Genomic DNA, 22,863 nt, shown 5'->3' with positions numbered 1-22,863 from the left:
TGCTGGCTCATATTTAGCTTATTATCAATCAGGACTCGCAGGTAACTCTCTGCAGAGCTGCTCTTCAGCAGTTGGACCCCTAGCCTGTACTGGTGCATGGGGTTGTTCCTTCCCAGATGCAGGACTCTGCACTTGTCCTTGTTGAACCTCATGAGGTTCCTCTCTGATCAACTCTCAAGCCGGTCGAGATCCCGCTGAATGGCAGCACAGCCTTCTGGGGAATCAGCCAGTCCTCCCAGCTTGGTGCCATCATTGATCTTACTGAGGGTCACTCTGTCCCCTGATCCAGGCTGTTGATGAAGATGTTGAACAAGACTGGCCCCAGAACCGACCCCTGTGGAACTCCACTGGCCACAGGCCTCCAACTCGATTCTGTGCCATTGATCACCACCCTCTGGGCTCTGTCATTCAGCCAGCTCTCGATCCACCTCACTGTCCACTCATCCAAGCCACACTGCCTGAGCTTTCTGATGAGGATGTTATGGGAGACAGTGTCAAAAGTCTTGCTGAAGTCAAGGTAGATGACAGCTGCTGCTCTCCCCTCATCTAGCCAGTCGGTTATGCCCTCATAGAAGGATATCAGGTTGGTCAGACAGGATTTCCCCTTGGTGAATCCATGTTGACTGCCCCGATAACCATCTTATCCTTCATATGTTCAGTGAAAACGTTCAGGATGAGTTGTTCCATCACTTTTCCAGGGATGGAGGTGAGGCTGACCGGCCTGTATTTTCCTGGGTCGTCCTTCCTGCCCTTTTTGAAGACTGGGGTGACATTGGCCTTTCTCCAGTCCTCAGGCACCTCGTCTGTCCTCCATGATTGTTCAAAAATGATGGAGAGAGGCTTAGCAATTACATCAGCCAGCTCCCTCAGCACTCTAGGATGCATCAGGACCCATTGACTTATGAGCCTTAAGCTTGGCCAACAAGTCTTTAACCTCTTCCGCTTCCACCCAGGGCAAGTCCTCTGCTGTCCTGGCCATCCTGTTATCCTTGCCTGACTGAGCTTCCCAAGCGTCGGCCTTGGCTGTAAAGACTGAAGCAAAGAAGGCATTCAGTACTTCGACCTTTTATGCATCCTCAGACACCAGTTCAATCCTTCATGTCAAATCATGACAGTGCCCAAACATTGACAGCACTTATTTGTGTTGGATTTGTTTGGGTTTTTTTCACTTGGGATAGGGATTCCAAGATATAGCAATCTCAGTCTATTTTGAGAATTCAGGTCATAGAAACAGCTTGAGTTTCTAGTAATTTTTGGAATTGGAGTAATATTGATGGCAATACATCCTTACTATCTATTACTTGCCACCTGTTCTTAAAGGTTTAAGAATAGCAGGCTTTTTTATCATCAGAGAGCAACCTTAGTACGTTTGTGCTCCTCACATTGAGATAAGACCCTTTAGAGTTCCAGTACTGCAGTATAAAAATAGTGTTACTTACAGGTCCTCGTTAGTAAAGCATTTCCTGAATTCCTGTAAATACTATCTGATTCCACCATTTACTTTGTTAATGATGCATGTTTGATCAGATCACCTTTTCTTTAAATCATTAACTCAGGTCTTGTGGGTCTTTGAACCGTGTTCCCGCAATGGTGTTTAAAACAAATAGTCCTGCACTTATTGCTGTGTATTTTGATACTGCAGTGCACTTCTTCCCTATAGGTATCCAAACCATAGATGCTTTATTGTCCTCAAAGTTTTATTTTGAAGATTGTTTCAAGTGTTAACAGGTTTCTTCAGTCTCCCAATTTTTCTTTCCAGCTTGAGGATGAAGCTCTGAAACACATTGGTGCCCATTGTCCTGAACTGGTGACTTTAAACCTTCAAACGTGCTTAGTAAGTAAAGCTTCCTCCGATTTTCCAACTCAGACATCACTGTGCAGCTAGAGGCCATCTCTGAGCAGAACCACACAGAATGTACTCCATCCCTGAAATGTCATCATCTGTTGCAGACAGAGGCAATTGTGGATTTACGAGCCTTCTAAAAATAGTCAATGAAAACCAGCTTTTTGGTAGCATTCAGTAATGTTGAATAAGCTACCAAAACAGTGTCAGAGCAGTCACTTGGTCAGAATTGTTTGTCTCTCTGCCCTGCCCATGGGGCTTCTGAACTCATTTGCAGGACTGGCTGGAAAAATTCTTTCTATCTTGCTGGAGTGTTTGTGTGGTGATCTAGTCAGGCAGATCCTCTTCTCTCTTTAAAATTGAACCAAGAAGTGCAGTTCCCTGCACAGAGGGCTCTAAACCCATCGCTCTGCAGTGCCAAAAATGTATATTTATGCCAAAAAAGAAATTGGAATGGGCTCTTTGTACATACCATCATGTAGTTTGTCTGGTGCAGGAAGGAGCTGGACAGGCCTTTCCTTTTCCACAGGAGAGGGCACGGCCTTTGGAAGCTGCAGGGCTGGCCTTTCCCAGCATTACCAGTTACTAGTCTGACCTGAGTCCAGTACCCATCCAGCCTAGGTGCTTGCAAAGGAAGAGCTGAACTGTTAACAGGTTCCAGACCTACATCTAGGCTCTATGGGAGAGACAAATGGGCAGAAGGGAGAAGAAAGCTAATGAGGTTCTCGATCACCTTCACTGTAAATACCAAGTTCTACTCGTTTTCTGTTTCACCTCACTCCAGAATTTGGACTGACCAGCCCCAGACTTGCTGCTTGTTATTTTAAAAGCAGCAGTGCCAGTCCCTAGGTTGGCGCTTTTCTGTTGGAATTGAATCTTGAATGCTGAAAATTTAGGACCAAAGAGCTGAGGGAGGTTTAACCTGGTCTTCCTGCGTGCACGGCCTCTGCGACCTCTTGTCCTTTTTTCCCTTTCCTGATCCCATGCGGCTCCTTGAGGCAGCCACCCTGAGCCCCAGCCCATTATGCTCTTGCTGATGTAGGGAAACATCTGGAGTAGATCTGTTTGCTGTTGTCACCCAAGTACTGGACAGGCCCTGTGCATCTGGGGACGCAGCAGGTCAATAGAGCTGCCGTGCCACAGGGTGAATTTAATGTGATTTGAGCTGTAAGCCTGGCTCTCATGGTTCAGGTTTTGCTTCCAGACCACTAGAGTGTATTTCTAAAAGGCTGTTTGTGAAAACAACCTGCTACTTATTTAGTGGGTAACTCTGTTAGGTGCTTTCCTGTCTTGAGTTTCAGCCAAGATCTTTGCAAGCCAGGGTTGCAAAGGCAGGCAGGAGGCTGAGTCTAGGCCTGCTGCTACCAAGCATTTCCCCCAAGTTCAAGTGGTCCAAGCTCAGAAATGTTTCTGTGCATGTGGAATCACTTTCCAAATGTTTACAAGCCACTTCAACGTGGCTTACCCTGTTTCAGCTGCCCCAGTGAAATATTTGAGTACATTTTTGGTTTGAAAGAAGCACAACTTGGCCTTGGTTAAGTGCCTGATTGGAAGTCTGAGAAAGAAAATATGCAGTGCCTTGCACCTCCACCTACATCGTTATGGCTTGTGATGTTGTTATTGTTTTTCTTGTAGCAAATAACAGATGATGGTCTCATTACAATATGCAGAGGATGCCACAAGTTACAATCCTTGTGTGCTTCAGGCTGCTCTAACATTACAGATGCCATCCTGAATGCCCTGGGACAGAACTGCCCAAGGCTTCGGTAAGTTCTCACTGCAGAGCTACCCAAGTTCCAGTGACCTGTTGCACGTTGAGCAAAGGATCTTTGGAGACATGGTTGTGTAGTAGTTGAGCCGTTACAGACTCCAAAGGTCTTTCTGAAAGTGAACTTTTTATCACTGAGCTTTTTCCAGGCTTGGATGTGAGCATAGTTTTACCCAAACTTCTGGTTTTTAAACCTGGGCAAGTACTACAGCAGTAGAAGAGCTCCATGCCACAACGGTGTGTGCTGCCAATAGACTCTTCACAGTTCTCCCTTTACACCACCTTTGTTCTTCAATGAAAACCAGTTGAGATTAGGTTACTTTGGAACTCAAAGCACATTTAAACAACATTGTTTCCCCTTCATATGTGAGATTAACAGGTTTTTCATTATGCTTTTGTAGCAGATGAAATTTGTGCAAAGTTTCACTCTGCTTGCCAGAGTGGGCTTCCAGCGATATCTCTGCAGGTGCTTGCTTTTTTATTATTATCTTTTTTAATACTTTTTTTTAATTAAGACAAATTTCTTCAGGAAGGACTTTGCTATATAATTCAGAAAATGACCAGGTGCAGAAAGAAGAGACAGTTTTATTATCTGACATCTATAATCGCTGAGCAGCCTGTATTAAATGGCATAAAAATACAGGTCTTCAGGGGAAAACCAAGCACAGTTGTGTTCTGTGATAACTCATTTAAAGAATTATGGGCACGAAGTGCATCGTGCAAATGTATGGAAACCAGTTTTGAAAGAGGAAGGTAAAATATCATTTTGGTTTCAAATGGTTTCTGTGTTTATGTTCAGCTACAGCTTCAGAGCATTAAGGTCCACGTGCATAAGGTTGTTTAGGAAAGTTGGCTTCCTCTTCTATAAAGATAGATAAATATGTGAAGGAAACCTGTAGAGCTCTGATAACTGTCTGCCAGAAGGTTTATCTGTTGTCACAGAAGCAAACAGTTTGCCTCGTAGAAGACTTCAAACTCTTCTGTTGTGGCATTAAATATTTATTCTCCAATGCTCATCTGCCGGGTAGTTGTGTGTTACACCCTTTTTCATGCTGATGAGATCTGTATTTTGGGTGGAAACCAGAGGAGGTTGCAGAGTGTTCAGCAGTGAAGGTTTTTAAGGGCACCTTAGCCCAGTGTTTGTGGGATCAGACTCCCCTGCCTTGTAGCAGGGTTCAGACCAGATGGCCCTTGGAGTTCCCTTTTAGCCTGACTTCTTTTTTTCTTTCCCTGTGACCTACACTCAGGTATAGAGGGTGGATGCTCTGTGCAAATTATCCTCTCAGAGACCACAGCCTAAACCGGGTCAAACTTTTCTGGGTTGCTGGAAGCTTTTAATGAAACACTCTGAAAAGCAAAATGACTCCACCATGGTTATTATAAATTCTTTCTGTGCAGAATATTAGAAGTTGCAAGGTGTTCTCAACTAACAGATGTGGGCTTTAGCACTCTAGCTAGGGTAAGTACTCATTTCCACCTTTTCAGCAAGTACCTTTGCTTTCCTTTCATGATAGGTACAACCAATCAGTAGATTTCTCTTGAACATAGATTGTTGTAATGTGTTTGATCTCAGCATTTGAGCCAAAGCAAGTTAAATAAATTAGGGTAATTAGGTTGTGTGTTGGCCTGACCCACACATCTAGGAGGATGTGCATGCAAACTGCATTAAATGTTAAGTACTTGGGAGTTAGAAACTTCACTGTTTGTTTTTCTAGATTAATTTGGGTTGTGTATAAGTGACCCCAAATTTATCTACCTTTACTTTCTATGAAAAAACCCTCTGTGCCTTTAAATGGGTGAAATTGGGAAATTTCCTCTACTGTATTTGGTGCTGTTCATAAAAAAACAGAAAACTTCCCTGTCAGTCGTGATGTTTTGTGGAGGAAACCTTTCTTTTTTAAAAAGAGCTGTCTTTATTTGTCATGGTATTTGTTTGCTGTCTGAACTTTGCACTTAGTTTGTGTGTTCTATCTCCTCTATTTGTTCCTAGAACTGCCACGAGCTTGAAAAAATGGACCTGGAAGAGTGTGTGCAGGTAGGAGGTGCCACCTCTGGCTGTTTCTCTTTTAGTGGGGTGGAAAGATGGGGGAAAAAAGTAGTAGTTTGTCTCCAAATAAGAACTGGTTTTAGAGTCCTGAACAAGAAGGTCAGGTGTATTTGGCTAAGAAAATACTGCTTTTGTAGTTTGGTCATTTGTTTGGGTTTCATAGTAATGGCTGTAAATAATAAAAAAGTAAATAATGCTGTAAACAGTAAAAATAAAAATCTTTAATATCAGTAGATGTGCCCTGAAAGTCAAGTAATAGATGTGTGAATTGTGAACCTTGACACAATAAAGTCCCAGAGTCAGACCTTTACGTGTGAGGCAAGGGAAGGTTTGTGCTGGAGATAATGGAAATTACCTCTGGTTTGAAAACCTGTAGCCAGGTTGTTTGAACAGCAATGGTTTTAGAAAAAGCAACAATTGAAATTAAACTGAGAAGCCCATGCTGCGTCCTCAAAGGCAGTGGGATGAAATGTAATGATTCTGTCAGTGTTGACCCTCATAACCCTGAGCTGCAGACACCTTCCTTGGCGTTATGGATGAGTCTCATGTGGGCCATACACTAATAACCATCTCAAGGGAGCATTTGAAGGGCAAAAGAGTTGAATTTACTCAAGATGCCATAAAAAAAAGCCAAAACAATAGATTGGAAATCGATTCAGATAACGACAGTGTAGAGAATAGGACTTTCCCCTCCTTTCCCCTAGTCTGAAGAAGAGGAGGCTGAGGGGAGATATGATTCCTCTGCCTTAATGGTCCTTTAAGGCCAGGAGTTGATTTCTATAAGGGAGTAGAAGAATCTGTAGGTGTGAAATGTGGTCATGCAGGAGATGAGTGCCTGAGGGGCTCAGGAGGGTGGATGTATGGAACACTGTTCTTGGATTAGGCAAAAGTTTGTATTTTTTCTTTCGCAGGGGGCAATAAAGTCCTTGTGCAAAGCATCCAGCATGAAAGGGCTGCTTCTTTTTTTTTTTTTTTCCCAGATAACAGACAGTACACTAATCCAGCTTTCCATACACTGTCCACAGCTTCAGGTTCTGGTGAGTATCAGAAGTGAGACTTTTAGCATTTTCTTTCTATAAACAAAGGGATTTTAGGTACTGCCTGGGGGGAATTTGCTCTCTTTGACTTAATAGACATGTTATGAAGGCTTGGAAGAATTTGACTAGAAACTTGACCCAGAAGAACCTATTGTACCTACCCTGCTGTTGTCATGAATCATACACCAGGTGCCCACAGCTGCCTGAAAATGAGTTGTAGGACACTGGATCCTCCTGGTGCCAGGCTCTGCTGTCCTGAGCAAGCCTAGCAGGTTTTGTCTGCAGGAGAGGAGCCTGCAGCCCTTCTAACCTGTAATATGGAGCGGGGCAACTGAAGCTGGAAACCTTTCTGACTCTGGAAAATTATGTTCCTTCCTCTTGATCTTCAGTTACTGGGAATCTAGTCTCAGTCTGGCCTGTGTCCTTGTGTGTACTGCTCTGTTGTCATTGTGAAGAAGCCTATCCTGGGAGGTCGGGGAATGTAGTCAATGGGTTCTCCTGTGCAGTCATCCCTTTGCTTCTCAACAAACCAAGAGGATATAAGTGACAGGACAAGAGGAAAGAGCCTAAAGTTGCCCCAGGGAAGGTTTAGATTGGAGCTGAGGAAGACCTGTTTCCTTGAGAGGGTTGTCCGCCCCTGTCCCAGGCTGCCCAGAGAGATAGGGGAGCCCCATCCCTGGAGCTATTGCAAAGCTGTGGAGCTGAGGTGCTGAGGGCCATGGGTTAGTGATGGGCTGGTCAGGGTGAGGGCAAGGGGTGGACTCCATGAGCTTAAAGGACTTTTTAAACCAAAATGATTCTGTGATTCTATGAAGATGCAACTCTCCCCCCCTCCCCCCAAAGTAATGCCTGGGGCTCACCTTTCAGCAGTTGGGATGGCAGAGGCCCCAGCAAAATGGGAGGAAAAAGATAAGCAAGGTTGTTGTGACTTGAGACAAGGGCAGGGAGGGCTCGCTGCCAATTACAGTTCTGGGCAAAACAGACTCCAGTACTCGACTGAGAGAGAATAAACTTTCCTACTTTCCTACAAGAAACAGAACGGAATAAAAGCAAAAAGAGAGCAGGATGATGAGAAAGATCTCCCTCCCCTATCCCTCCTTTCTTCCTGGGCCCAGCTCACTGCTCCCAATATCTCTACCTCCTCCCCCCTCAACGGCTCAGGGGGGCAGGGAATGGGGAATGCAGTCAGTCTCTCACAGATGGGCTCTGCTGCTTCTGTCTTCTCAGATGAGGATGACTGCTGGCATTCTTCCCCTGCTCCAACACAGGATTCCTCCCCCGGAACACAGTCTTTAACGAACTTCTCTGGTGTGGGTTGTTCCCAACAGCTGCAGCTTCTGCCCATACAGGGTCCCTGTAGCCCAGAGTTTCGAGCAACTTCTTACAGGAGCCATCTTTACAGTCCTTTCCCCATTATTAGAAAGAGCTCCATGTCAAATAATGACATCAATGGAGGCCCACATGAGCATAGTGTTGTTGCAAAATTGCTGGGGAAGAAAAAGTTATCTACACAAAGTCAGATAAGCAGAGACGTCCTTTATTTGACGATGCACCAGGGACACAGGATCATTCCCAAAGAATGTCTGACAAGGCATTAGAATTAACAAATATTTAAACCCAACATTCTTTTGTTCTTTATTACTCTGCATAAAAGCCTGTTTATAATTGTTCATTACATGTACCCTTTACCTTGATTGGTTATTTGTTACTTTTACACATTACATCACTCTTATTGATTGGTCCCTTATTACACAAGTTATACGTTTTCATATATATTTCAAAATCACTTGGCCAACTAACTCATTTAAGTTATGGATCATTTGGTGTTCTGGGCCAGAATAGTACTAATTATCTGGTGCTCAGGACCAGAAAGTTACAGGGGTTCAGGACAGCAAACAGCCTAATGGTTAATATAACAAACTTTTCTTCCTCTGAAGCAATCACTCCCAACATTGTTCTCAGATGTTTTATGGCTTGCAGGTGCATGGATTTAAACAATCTCCCTTGTTATTACTCTTATTCCCATTGTACCTGATTTCTCATGCATGTTCTTCTCTTTGGGAGCGGCTCCACCAAGAAGGCCTAGTTTTGCTTAGTTATGCTAACTTACTTATGGATTTTACTTAAAAATAACTATTTGATAAAATTACTTGAATTTTTTATACCTTCTATAACAGTGACACTCAGCACTGGTTCCAGTGCTATAGACCCATCCAAAACATGGCTTCTGCTAACTTGCTGTGTTTGTATGTAGAGTTTGTCCCACTGTGAGCTGATCACGGATGATGGGATTCACCACTTGGGAAATGCCACCTGCGCCCATGATCGTTTGGAGGTGATTGAGCTGGACAATTGCCCCTTGATCACTGATGCCTCCCTGGAGCACCTGAAGAGCTGCCACAGCTTGGAAAGGATAGAACTGTATGACTGTCAGCAAATCACACGGGCAGGGATCAAGAGACTCAGGGTAAAACACCAGGAAGGCTGGGACTTGAAGGTTTTATACCATGGGGAGGAGGGAGGGCTGTGATTTCAGGTTCTTAAAAGTGTTATGAGAGCCATCATCTATGGAATTAATAGCTGCCATGCACTCAGAAGTGATGGGGGTGAATTTTAGCTGGTAGGGAAGTGAGATAATTGCTGTGTGCACTGAGGAGCAGCAGAAGGAAGAAAGGAAGACCCAGTGTGTTTTACAGGCTCTTCCAAATGGAGGACCAGGAGTTTGGGCCACAGCGGTTGTACAGAGGGAAACCTGGATGTGCTCAGTGTGGACTGTTGTGTGCTCACACTAACACTTTCCATATCACCCCTCAGGCTGATCTTGTAACACTGCCATAGGGGAGGCTGCATGGCCTCACAGCAGGACAAAGCCAGGGCTAGTCTGTCACTGTCACTAGCCACTGGGCACCTGAGGCACCTCGTGTCCCAGAGGTTCCCTCCAAACTCTGTTCCTACATCTGTAAAAGAGGAGCAGTGATACCAATTCATTGGCAGAACATGTATCAGTGGAGTGAGGTGTGGTTCTGTACCCCACAGCCACCACAGGGTTGCTGGGGACGAAAAAGCATCATTTGTTCTTATTCTCTGTCCTTGTTTTCTGGTTAATCCACAGGCTGGGAGAATCATGCTGCTGAGTTTGCCTCTAGGTTTTATGGGTGTGTTTGCAGCCTGACAAGTAAGCCAGGCCTGTCACAGCTTCTCTGTGACTACTGCACTGCCCTTCACAGAATCTCCAAATAGTGGGAGTTGGAAGGGCCCTCCAGAGCTCCTCCAGCCCAACCCCCTGCCAAAGCAGGTTCCCCTTGATCAGGGGGCACAGAAATGTGTCCAGGTGGGTTTGGAAACCTCCAGAGAAGGAGCTTCCACACCCTCCCTGGGCAGCCTGGGCCAGGGTCCCTCACCTCAACACCAAACAAGTTCCTCCTGTTGTTCCAGTGGAAATTCCTGTGTTCCGGCTTCTTTCCATTACCCCTTGTCCTGTCACTGGCCACCACAGAATAAACACTGGCCCCATCCTCCTGACATCCACCCTTTAGGGATTTCTCAACATTGATGAGATCCCCCCTCAGCCTTCTCTTCTCCAGGGTGAACAGCCCCAGTTCCCGCAGCCTTTCCTCATAAGGAAGATGTTCCAGTCCCCTGATCATCTTGGTGGCCCTGCGCTGGACTCTCTCCAGCAGTCCCTCTTGAGCTGGGGAGCCCAGAACTGGACACAGGACTCCAGATGAGGCCTCATCAGGGCAGAGTAGAGGGGGAGAAGAACTTCCCTCAACCTGCTGGCCACACTCTTCTTGATGCATCCCAGGATGCCATTGGCCTTCTTGGCCACAAGGGCACATTGCTGGCTCATGGTTAGTTTATTATCAACCGGCACTGCCAGGTCTCTCTCTGCAGAGCTGCTCTCTAGCAGGTCAATCTCCAGCCTGTCCTGGTGCAAGGCCTTGTATAGGACTCTCTATGTTCCCTTGATGCACCTCCTGAGGTTACCTGCCTCTTTACATGCTGTGTTTGTCTTTCCAGACCCACTTACCCAATATCAAAGTCCACGCCTACTTCGCACCAGTGACTCCCCCTCTGTCGGTTGGAGGTAGCAGACAGCGCTTCTGCAGATGTTGCATCATCCTATGACACTGGCAGCAGTCACCCCAGATGCAAACTGAGTATTTCCTGATGCTTATAGAACCACGAGGGACACCAGTATCTTCAAGGGAAGCGATACCAGTGTCGTTGGCGAGGGCCAGTGAGCAGGGCTGGGGGTGCCAGGCCCTCAGAGCCCCCCAGACACCTGAATCTCCCTCCTCCGCCTTCCCCAGCAGACTGATGGACTGGGAAGTGTGGGAGCTGGGGCTGAGATGGCTCTTTCTGTAGGTGGATCAGTGTCCCTCTGAACCATTCCTACTGGGCGTGCTCAGAGAAAACGATCCTGGTAAGGAGGGGAGGGAATTGCAAACCCGGAGCAACTGTTGCTGCTGCTGAGCTTGGAATAGCAACTGAAACCCTTTGGAGAGGGGGAGAAGGGGGAGAGGAAAGGAATATGCTTTAACCCTGCATCCCAGAGAGAGAAAAAAAACCAATCACCCTAAACGTGAAACACCCACCAAGTTCTGTGTCCATTTTTCAGAGAGGGAATGAACCAGCAGATGTTGTGAGACATGATTTCCTCGTGCTTCTCTGCTTCCCGCACTCCGCTGTCACCCCTGTGCATGCTCACCTCCAAGGTTCACCTTTCTTCCCTGTTCTGTAGCATCCAGCTCGGAGCTTTCCTAAATTGTTGTGATAGAGCTTGAAATCTGTCATGTCAGACTGGTTTGGTTTATTTTTTATCCTCCCTACATCCTGCTTTTTGGGATTTTTTTATAGATTTCTAATTCAGTCACTTTTTTGCCATTTAAGTTATGAATTAATCATTTAAACTATAAAAAGTACTGTTTTTTTTACCCTGAGAAGCCTGAGCCTGTCATGCCCTGTTCAGAAGATTTTGAAATGGAAGTGAGCTATGCTGCAGGCTGGGCTCTTGTAAGCTTCCTGGCTGTTTTTTATCAGCAAATTTGGTCTACAGATTTATTTTGCATTTCAGATTTTACCCCAGTGACAAGAACAGAACTCTTGAGATAGGGAGGAAAAAGGTTCTAGTCTCTGTTCCAGGGACTCTTGAGTTCTCTACTTGTCCTCTCCTGTCCCTCATCCTGCCCCAAGGAAAAGCAAAATAGAATTTTTTTGTTTGTTGCCCTGATCAAGAGATCAGGGAGGAGGCACAGGCCTGAAAGTGGCTCTCATTTTTGCACTCCGAGGGGTGCGCTCAGAGTGACTGTGCTGACATTGGCATCCTCTGCAGGTGTTGTGGCCCTGGCAGAAAATCCCTCTGAGTGTAATGGGGGTTTGCTCTGTGCCAGTCCTGCCTGGTGTGTGTCCTTAGCAACTGGTTTGGGGGCATTTTAGGCAAGATGAGGCAAAACGTGGCCAAACCCTGAGGGGTTTGTGAAGGACATGTGAGTGACTGTACTCTTCCTGCCCTCTGCACTCTGGGATGGAGGGATGCACGTGTGACATGGATGCTTGCTGCTGGCTGAGGCAGTGAGGAGGGAGGTTGTAGCTCCATCCTGGCTGCCAGCACCTGAGGGAGCGATGCTTTGTGTATTGGAGGAGGAGTGGGGCTCAGCTTTGTCCCTGGGGCTTTGCTCCAGGGACAGTGTTTTGCCTTCCCAATGCATTCTGAGTCCTTCAAGTGGGCAGAAGAGTCACTCAGTACCACCAAGCTGCATCCCCCTTCATCTCCAGCTCCAGTTTCCCCCAGCCCATCTGTAGATGCCTCACCAAGCCCTGCAGATGCCCAGTGTGCTGGGAAGAAGCCCTGTGTGCTGTGTTTAAAAGGATACTGTCAATTCCTTGCCTCTAGCCCACTTTGAACCCTTGATATTTATTCAACCTCCTCTCTAGCGTTGTGGATTCTCTCTCTCCCTGACAGATCAGGTCCCTCTGCTTCACCTGCAGAACCCCTTTTCCCCCTTTTCAGGGTGGCAGAAGATCATGGCCCTTCCCAGGATGATAGAAGGACTTAGGTGGTGGGCAGTCCCCCCTTTTGCACAGCGCTGGCAAGAACCCTCTGCTTAGCTTCTGCTGTGGCCGAGGAGAGCTAACAAGGATTTGCAGGAAGCCAAGGTGTTGTTGGCTGACTTTGTACCTTTGTACCAGAGCAGAGTTTTCAAAGAAAAACTCATTAATACAGAACCCAAAGCATTTTCTTTTCTTTTCTTTTCTTTTCTTTTCTTTTCTTTTCTTTTCTTTTCTTTTCTTTTCTTTTCTTTTCTTTTCTTTTCTTTTCTTTTCTTTTCTTTTCTTTTCTTTTCTTTTCTTTTCTTTTCTTTTCTTTTCTTTTCTTTTCTTTTCTTTTCTTTTCTTGGGTTTTTGTGTCCAGACAGGGTGACAGCATTAAGGTAGCTCAAACTACTTGACAGTGTCCTTTTAAGTCAATTATCCATCTTCAAATGGACTCTTCTTTCTGTTTATATTTATCAATACCAATAAACACCATTTTCCAAGCTGTGTCTTACCAGAGGAATACCTTTGTAAGAGCTCCTCCTGCCCCACTCCTCCCATGGCTGGTGGCCACAACAGCCATCAAGCACTGAGATTCAGGGCCCCATCACTTCGAGAAACAGCTTTGTCCTGGGGGTTTGAGGGGGTGAGTGATGCAAAAGGGGGGCTCTGCCATAAGATCTGGGGAGGAGAGAGCCCCAGGTGAAGATGAAATCCCTTTGTGAGGTCCCTTCTCGTGCCAAATCTTCAGTAGATTCCTGTGTTCTCTCAGGACAGGGTCCTCAGTGTGGAACTGTGAGCTTTTGGCCCCACATCAGCCCTTTCCTGGCCCTCCCTTCAAAACCAATGTGCCCCCCAGCACCCTCAGACTTTTGGCTGTACCCTGAGTCTGAATTTGAGCCCCTTGAGCTGCCCTTGGGCATTAGGAGCAGCTGAGAGCTGAGGTGAAGGGAAATGGCCCCAATTCTCCTCACCTGGCACTGCCAGGATCCTCCAGAAAGCTTCAAGGAGACTTCAGGTATCCAAAAATGAGGCTTTTCCTGATTTTTCAAAACCCCCCAGCAGCACTTTTTATCCCCTTTTGTGCTCCCAAAGAGGATGAGGATGTGGCAAGTTTAAGGTACTGTCATGGAAATAATTTCAAACAAACATTAACGAATTCCTGGTTGTCACGTCCTCTGGGGTTTATTTCACTCTCAGGGTGGTGTTCATGGCTGGCCCATGATCTCCTGGGGTTTGGGTTGTTTTTTATTTTTTCTTGGAGGGGGGAAGGTGGATGGGAGATCTGTATGACAAGGTTCTTTGCTAATGTCCTGTGGTGAGGCTGTGCCCCAAAACTGAGGTTTAAAACACCTTGGCCTCTTCTGATGAGGGATTGTGTGTTTGAGGGGGTGGTTTGGAGGAGGGGAACCTATCTTGCCTTGTTCTCTGGCATCCAAGCGAGCTGGCTGAGGTATCCCTTCTCCCTCTGTGCTGAGAGCCTGGCAGAGGCACCCAGCTCACGGGTGCCAAGAACCCTGTGCAGGCAGCCAAAAAAAAAAAAAAGATTGTGAGGGAGAATGTTCTGGTTTAGCAAGGAGCAGCTTTTGGCTTAGTAACAGGGGGAGCGGATTGCAGTGAAGACCCGGTAAAGAGTTTGCGGACTCTCCCCTGGCTCCTGGGTTCACACCCACCTCCGGCCCGGCTGGGCCAATCTGGCGCCTCTGCGATCACTATTTAGGGGACGGGAATTTGAAATGCGAGGCAGGAGGTGTAAGAGTGATACAAGATGGAGGCGGCCACGCGGACCCTTCAGCCAGAGAAGGAGGAAGGAAGGAAGGAAGGAAGGAGAAGCAATAGACCAGAGACTCCTCTGCAAGCCGTGGCGAGAATACAAGCTGTGCCTCTGCAACCTATGGAGATCCATGGCAGGACCGAGAGTTACCAGCAGCTCCATGTGAGTGAGCCCAGACGGACGAGGGAATGTGTAGGGAGACGGCCATGGCCCAGGCCGTGTTGGAGAGCCTGCACGTCACAGAGCAGCCCCACACAAGAGGCAGAGAGGAGCTACAGCCTTTGGAATAAGTGCGCATCGGAGCAGCCCGTGCAGGTCTGCCATGCGTGTGAGTTACCCCACGGACTCGCAGGGAGGACTGGTGTGGAGTTCACCCGTCCTGAGGAGGGACAAACGGCAGAAGCTATGGGGAACAGACTAACTGAAACCCCCACTGCCTGCCCCCCCGAACCGTTCAGGAGGGGACAGGGTAAAAACCCCGGGATCAGGGCTCTGAGCCCGGGAAGAGGAGAGGTGTGGCAAGAAGGTGTTCTTAAAAAGGCTGGTTGGACTCTTCATTGATGTATTACTCTGTGTTGTTTCATTTTGGTTATGTTTTGGGTTTTTGGGGGTATGTTTTAGTTGATGTTGCATTAAATTATTTTCTGTTTTCTTCCCCAAACCAAGTGGCCTGGTCTGTTTTGTCCTGAACCTTAAGCGGCAATTAAGCTCTCCCTGCCCTTGAGCAATTCTCAGCTGTCGGGAGTTTTGTGGAGACTTGGCTAGAGAAAAGAGGACATGATAGAATACAGCTGGTTAGGCAGTAAGCACTAAGCGATAAGCTATTGGACTCCTGCTCAAGGCCGTGAGAGCAAGAGAGCTGTATGATAACAGGATGAGAAAGCAGGAGCTTAGTTTGGGTTAAGCAGCCACAAGTATCTGGAGTTTGTTGAAACAAGGGCGAGGTTTGCATCTAACTGGGAACCAATGATGAGCTTAGCTTTTGCAATATGTATGAGCCTGATTATTGTATCTATAAAAGAGTTGTATCTTTGCAAATAAAGTTGAGACTTGTTGCACTACAGGGTGGGCTTGTCTCCCGTCGTCTTCAGGAAATGGTGACCCCGACGCGATACACGAAGGACGTGATATACCGACTGGGCGCCATGGCGGAGCGACGAAGGGGTTCGGGTCCTATGCAGCAAGGACGGCAATAAGCGTGAAAATTGGGAACACCCCATGCCCTGGGTGACCGTATAGACGAGCCCGGCCGATACGTGCCGCCGGACCTTGAAGGGCTGCAACAGCGCGCTGACAAATAGGTATGGAAAGGCAAGTGGCATATAATTTATTTACTGCATTCTTGCAGAAGCGGCAGATAAAGCGTATAGATCTGCAAAAAGACCTACCAGGGTTGTTAGCTTATGGGTATGCTAAGGGAGTGTTTCAGAATCCACATACAGTGCATGAATTGAGCGAATGGCGTAAATTTGGGGATTTGCTGTGGGAAGCTACCCTGGAGGACAATGAGATAGCTGAAAAGTTAGGGAAGCTTTGGAGGATAGTGCACAATGAGTTGTTGCAACATCAGGCAGAAAAGAAGGCTGCTGAGCACGCCATCAGCAGCACAGAGTAAGAATAAAAACTATGAGCATGACCGGTTCCAAACCACCTCGCTGGCTCCTATCGTCTCAAAAGTAGTGCTTCCCCCCCCCCCCCCCCCGCGTGTAGAAAATGACCCTGAAGGCACGGATGGGGTACGAGAACCATATGAGCCATCAGCCCCTCCTGGGGAACGAGAGTGCCGGCCTAAAGAGCCCCCGCCTCTCCCCCCCGCCACTTAGTGAGCCTGTCCCTGGGGCAGAGAGTGAACTGGCAGAGGCACCGAGAGTAGCGCCGGGAGAAGCGCCGGGAGAGGGGTTGAGAGCAGCGCCGGGAGCGGCGCTGAGGCGGATGATACCGAGAAAAAAGAAAAAGGTTCTTCTCTACACAAGAGTTTTTTGCAAAGTCAGGGAGGCGAAGGGTCTTCGGAGCAGAGCCCCCGCGGGAGAGCTGCTTCCCATTCGAGCCCAACCCGCCGAGTTACCCCTGGGACAACTTGCAGGGGAATGCCAAGTGGGCGGAGTCGGGTGGGGGTGCAGCGCAGGATGATCAGAGGAGAGTGGGGGGAGCGCGACCCCGTGTTAGACTGGGCACCATCGGGCACGCGGGGGAAGAAAAAGAAAACACGGGAGAGAGTAATACCGACTGCGGCGCCGGGGACGGCACGGAGTGAGCCAGACCCCGCCTGCCCCTTCCATCCGCAGCCGCCGCCGCGCAGCCGCTTCCCGCGCCTGGTCAGTGTCTCCGGAGCCCCCCACACACACACCGCGCGCCGACACCGCCGGCCCCAGCCCTCACGGACCGCTGGGCTCGTCCTCTTCCATCCTCAGTCCCTTGCCTCAGCGAGTGTAAAAACTGTTGGTCGTGATGTTATGCATTTTGCTGTAAATGTGATGATGAATAGTGGTTTTCTTACAGTGGAGGCTTTCTAAGGCGTTTTGGGTGTCGGGAATGGAACTTGGAAGAACAGAACATTTTGGCATTGAGAAGCTAAAAGGTGGTTTATGTTGATGCTTCAAATGATTGTGGTAAATGGTTTTAGGTAATTTCAACAACCCAAGCAAAACATGTGTCTTACACTGGCCAAAGCAATCAATCAGTCTACAATATGTTTATCAATGGCCACTCCAGATAATCCTTTTTCTACCTGTTTGGTGGGAGTTCCATCAGACGTGGCACAATGGCCTGTGCCAAATGCATTAAAAACAAATCCCTTAGTTAAAGGTAATGGCAAAGTTGACAACTGAGATTTGATCATTTCATGGTTGCCAATAATAACAACAGAGCCACAGGAGTTAGAATTATTGGGATCTATAAAGATGGATTTTTGTGTTATGTTTAATTTTACCAGCAATACCAAAACATTTGGGACAGAATGTGGATCCCATCCTGGGCGTGTATAAGAACACAACATCTTGGTGCAATTATACTTCACCAAAAAGATCCAGGTCTTCTGCCTGTACAGTTACCAAAGGGATTTTTTCTGATCTGTGGGGACCAGGCATGGCCTGGGATACCCTCGAGATTACAAAGGGGACCGTGCAGTTTGGGACAACTGACGATCTTGATGCCTAATCACACAATGATTTAGAAACATCATTGTCCAAAACGATTTGTGCATGCATTTACTGGCGAATGTGATGACCATGTTACCTTTGGTCTCCCTCAACAATAATAGCAACTAGTATATTTGCTCCAGGTGTAGGAGTATCTGCTTTATTAACTCAGCTATGCAAATTAGGATACTGGCCTAGCAAACAAAGTAACCAAACCTCAATGACATTAGAAGACTTGGTTAGTAATGTAAGTAGTATTAGCCATACAACTTTGCAACATAGACCTGCTAGAGATTTTACCTTTAGCACAAGTATAATAACTTTGTTTGTCAGCTGTGCTTTTTTTTCAGTGTATAAGAAGAAGCTTACCAGGCATGAGTTGCTAAACTAATGTGCAGATTGTCCTTGAGCTGCTCTCTACTGTAAGAAACGAAGAAGCAAAAATACCTACGAGATAACAACTTGGAGCAAGGAGGAGGCTGAGGCAGCGTGTGAAACTGCAAGGCTTATCGCAGAAAACTACAGCTGGCTTTTAGAGAAAGGACCAATTAGAAGTACTATAAACACGCTAGCTTTGCTGCTGATTGTAAGGGTCTGATGCTTGTTAGTAAAATTTGCATTATAGGCTGCCCGCAGGGGTCATGGACATACCAGCTATCCCCATGCATTGAGCCACGGTATCCCTCACACTAGTCTTAGGGAGGGGGAGAGCATGGGGTGTAGAAGATATGAGTATAATGGTCTACTGAGTCTCTCTTGCAGATTGATGTGTTTCTTGGAGTGCTTGCCGTGATGCAGATCAAGATGGAGTCACTCAACTATTGGCAAGATTGAACAGTGAAGTGGAACACGACCAGCACCTGATCATATCTTCCTGCAATTGGCTCAGCTAGCATATGTGCTGGGCAGACACGTTATGTATCAGCCCGTGCCACAGGATACTGGAGTCATCGAGCATAGGGAACGGGAGATGTGGTAGGGGTCCAGAAGATCTCGGGTTGTAACGTGAGAGGTGAAAGGTACAGAAGAGGTGGGCACGGGGTGGAGTGAGAGGAGGTGCTGGTGGTGGCAGGTGTGAGCACATGGTGTAAACAAGGGGTTGAAGTTTGGCAGATGGACGTCACTCATGTGGCAGAGTTTGGAAGACTGAAATATGTGCATGTAACCATAGACACATGGAGCAAATTCGTTTGGGCAACAGCACAGACAGGGGAGAGGGCCATACATGTGGAGCGTCATTTATATAGTTGTTTTGCAACAATGGGAATTCCTCAGAAAATAAAGGCAAACAAGGGTCTAGCCTATATAAGTAAAAGCATAGAACAGTTTATGAGGCAATGGGGAGTTAAACATGTAGCAGGGATTCCCCACTCCCCCACAGGACAGGCCATAATAGAAAGAGCTAATGGGACTCTAAAAAGATATCTTGGTAAATATGGGGATGTTAAAGACCCACATATGAAATTGTTAAAGGCCTTATTTGTTATGAACCACCTGTGTGTGTTTGGGGAACAGAAGCTACCACCTGCAATAATACATCATAATCCAAAGGCACAAAAGGAGAGAAAGAAAGAAATACGGGTTAAATATTGTGACCCTAAAACAGGGATATAGCAGCCTCTGGCCAAAGTATTATACTGGGGACGTGGGTATTTGTGTGTTGATTCTCCCACAGGATCCATTTGGGTGCCAGCCACGTGGACAAGAGCTGTCCTTGAAGCTGTGGAGATGAAATCATCTGACAAAAAAGGACAGGAAGAGATTGAAGAATAAATACACCCTCGTCTTGCAGTCATTGGAAGACTGGCTAACAATCAAAAGACTGAAGGTTATATAACAAAAATATAGTGATTTTTAATGAATAATAATGAGGTGTTTTGTTATAACCATAGCTTTAGTGTAACTATCATTGCTAACAGCTTGATGCATTTTAATCAGCCTAGAGATAATATTTGGATAACCTTTGCTAATCAAACTGGTCAATCATCTCTTTTTCTTAGTTTGGGAGGGGTTACTAATCCTTTTAAAACATGTTTGATAAGACTGCCCGTGTGGAATTTGGAGGAACTTTGTGGACTAGTAGACAATAACACCTTGTGTAATAGGACGGGGTTGAACACAATTAGCGATGATCACGATCATCAACGAAAGGTCAATGTGAGATAATTAAGTCTTTTAATACCACATTAGCCTCACCCCCTGAGGAAATAGACCTGTTTGGAAGTGCCAATGCAAGCTTCGGTACTAATGGAACTAGGGAAAAAATTGGGTAAGTTTTATGTCACGGGATATCCACGACTTTAATAGAAATCGAAAATATTGGGCCACCTTAGACTCTTCTTTGAAGTCAGAAACGGTATTTAAGCAATTGTATTCCAGCTGTTATGGCTCTAGTATTACATCACCTAAGAAATTGCCCACGGGTATATTTTTAATCTGTGGAGAAGGGGCCTGGAACGGAATACCAGTAAATTCCCTGGGTGGACCCTGTTATTTGGGGAAACTCTCTTTATTCCACCCTAACTTAACCGCGCTGATGCAGCTTGCTGACCATAATAACAGCTCTTGCAAAAAACGTAGTTATTATGAGTTTGATTGTACTGATATTGGTCCCCCACGATTTTGGAGTGAACTGAAGCAAGTCATAGTTGCCACCCTTTTTGCCAGGAGTAGCAGCCAATAAGGCCATGAATTTGGCTAAACAGTTAGGATGTTGGATTAAGGATGAGGTAAATTAAACTTCAGAAATGATTGGTATGTTAACAGCTGATGTTCGAAGTGTAAATCATGCGGTGTTACAAAATAGAGCTGCCATAGACTTTTATTATTAGCCCAAGGACATGGATGTGAAGAGTTTGAAGGCACGTGTTGTATGAACCTGTCGGACCATTCACCTCGATACATGCCAAACTGAAAGAACTTCAACAGGGATTACATCAGTTGAAACAAGAAGAGGGATTAGGACTTGAAGGATGGCTTAAGGATGGGGAATAGGCCCTTGGTTGCGAAATGTTATAATGTATGGAATTGGTTTTATGGGTATTGTTTTATTTATATTGTTAGTGTTTCTCTGTTTCAAAAATTGTATTCAACAGACAATAGCAAGAACATTTGAGAGGATGTGGCAGCCTAATATCATTGTCCAAAAAGAAAACGGGGGAAATGTGGGGAGTTTTGTGGAGACTTGGCTAGAGAAAAGAGGACATGATAGAATACAGCTGGTTAGGCAGTAAGCACTAAGCGATAAGCTATTGGACTCCTGCTCAAGGCCGTGAGAGCAAGAGAGCTGTATGATAACAGGATGAGAAAGCAGGAGCTTAGTTTGGGTTAAGCAGCCACAAGTATCTGGAGTTTGTTGAAACAAGGGTGAGGTTTGCATCTAACTGGGAACCAATGATGAGCTTAGCTTTTGCAATATGTATGAGCCTGATTATTGTATCTATAAAAGAGTTGTATCTTTGCAAATAAGTTGAGACTTGTTGCACTACAGGGTGGGCTTGTCTTGCGTCGTCTTCAGCACTCAGCCTCTTCGGTACTCGAGGCTAATTGTGGTCTTTGTTCCCTGATGGGCCTAAACCACGACAGAGAAGAAGCCATTTTCCTCTTTCATCCAGAGGTTCCATCCCCACTCAGGCAGCCTGTGCCTTCCTGGCCCCTCATTCCCCCCTGGGCATCACCCTCCTTCCCCCCGGGACCCTTCCTTGAGTGATTGGCACCCAGGCTGGGTACAGAGGGGATGTCTCAGGACAGGAGCCCAGCGCTGCTTATACCTTATCCAGCCTCTGACATGGTTCCTGAGCTTGAGTGGAAGTTTGGAGTAGACTTTTTCTTTTAAGGAGATGAGGAAATACATCTCCTGAGCCCAAGGGCTGTGCCAGACCCTGTCCTGCTAAGGAGGGCATCCAGGCTGCTAGGGGGGAAGGAAATACATCTCCTGAGCCCAAGGGGCTGTGCCAGACCCTGTCCTGCTAAGGAGGGCATCCAGGCTGCTAGGGGGGGGCTGGGGAAATGCTGCAGTCCCCCACACCCCCAGCGACCCTGCCCTCTTCTCCACGCTGCAGGCCACCAACCTTCCTCAATCCCCAAAGGTGCATCTGAGCTCAGCTGCAGCCACGACCCGCCCCGAGGCAACCCCCCACTGGCTGCCTCAAAGGGGATCATTCCCCCTTCTCTATACAAATCCATGGGGTCCCTCTTCCTCTTCTCTCCTCCGGCCCCAGCTCGTTTTCAGGCCCGTGCGTGGGGGGCTGCCTTGTCCCCGACCCTCCTGGGGGGGCAGGACTGGCTGCCCTCTGTGGTTTTTAACACATTTTAAAACTCGGGTGGGCTCATGGGGTCTGTTCTGTCAGGACACATGAGCTGGAACTTTGTCATATGCTCTCCTTTGATTCTATATACATATATATATATAATATATATATATATAAAATAGAGATCTGTAAAATACTATGTTTAATGATATTGTAATCTGTGTTTTCCTTGACACTGTGTGGAGATAATAATGCCATTAACTGAAAGTAAATCAATCTATATCTGTAGCTGAGCTGCCCCTCGTCTGTGATGCGCCATGGGCCACCTCTGAGGGGCACAGAGGGGCTGGGGGGGCAGGGAGACGGTTGGGAAAGGGCTGGTGGGACTCAGCTCGGGGCTTCCCTTAGCACTGAGTGTTTTGGGGAGGGTCAGAGGTGCTTTTCTCTCTTCACCCTGCACTCACCCAGTGACAGGCCTGTATCTGCCTTTGCCCCCGTGCTTGCCGTCATCCCCCGTCTCTGCCAGCACCCTCAAGTCCTCAGCCCCAGTGCCCTCACTGCTTCTTGTCCTGATTCAGGGGTAGATAGGTAAGTTTAGGTTACAGAAGCTTGATTATTAAAACTTACAATATTAGTTAGAAAATCACACATATAGTTTTATGAAACTGCTAGTCTTGTAAGCCCACAAACAGAGGCTATTAGAAAGACACAGCTATTTCTTGTAACATAACTATTGCTTAGCCGCTGATAGTTTCAAGACTGGTATGTACGCTAAACGAAATTATTATGGCGAAACTATTACGTTAGTTCTACACTTGAACATTTTGGACGTTATAGTACCACTGATAATTACAAGGCCTGCCTAGCCCTAAACAAAACTGTTATCTGGGATGAAAGATGTTTTTTAGGCCAGTTTTCATCCTGTCCAAGGACCCAGGAATAAAAATACATGGCAAGGAAAGTTTGGATCA

At 46.6% G+C, this 22,863-nt stretch overlaps 1 protein-coding gene across 15 annotated transcripts in view; it reads left to right on the top strand.

The window, feature by feature from the left end:
- The window catches only part of LOC133628661 (F-box/LRR-repeat protein 20-like), a 70,027-nt gene extending 49,464 nt beyond the window's left edge, over positions 1-20,563 (top strand). For 5 of the 15 annotated variants that reach the window (XR_009820782.1, XR_009820773.1, XR_009820777.1 and 2 more), the window contains 8 exons: positions 1,760-1,834; positions 3,479-3,609; positions 5,010-5,070; positions 5,602-5,646; positions 6,639-6,695; positions 8,950-9,162; positions 10,280-10,546; positions 10,716-10,769. Coding sequence is in view for 3 of the 15 variants with exons in the window: in XM_062017085.1 (XP_061873069.1) it covers positions 1,760-1,834; positions 3,479-3,609; positions 5,010-5,070; positions 5,602-5,646; positions 6,639-6,695; positions 8,950-9,162; positions 15,570-15,701 (714 nt within the window). In the remaining 12 variants the exon portion in view is untranslated. Of the gene's footprint in view, positions 1-1,759; positions 1,835-3,478; positions 3,610-5,009; positions 5,071-5,601; positions 5,647-6,638; positions 6,696-8,949; positions 9,163-10,279; positions 10,547-10,715; positions 12,974-15,569; positions 16,082-18,404 lie in introns of those variants that run through there. The other 10 variants (XR_009820776.1, XR_009820775.1, XR_009820780.1 and 7 more) reach the window with 10 other exon arrangements.
- Positions 20,564-22,863: the final 2,300 nt, after the last annotated feature.

Source organism: Colius striatus, chromosome W, assembly GCF_028858725.1.
Source record: "Colius striatus isolate bColStr4 chromosome W, bColStr4.1.hap1, whole genome shotgun sequence".
Taxonomy (NCBI): Eukaryota; Metazoa; Chordata; class Aves; order Coliiformes; family Coliidae; genus Colius; species Colius striatus.
The sequence above is the reverse complement of the archived record's forward strand: the minus strand, read 5'-3'. Positions and strand labels throughout refer to the sequence as shown.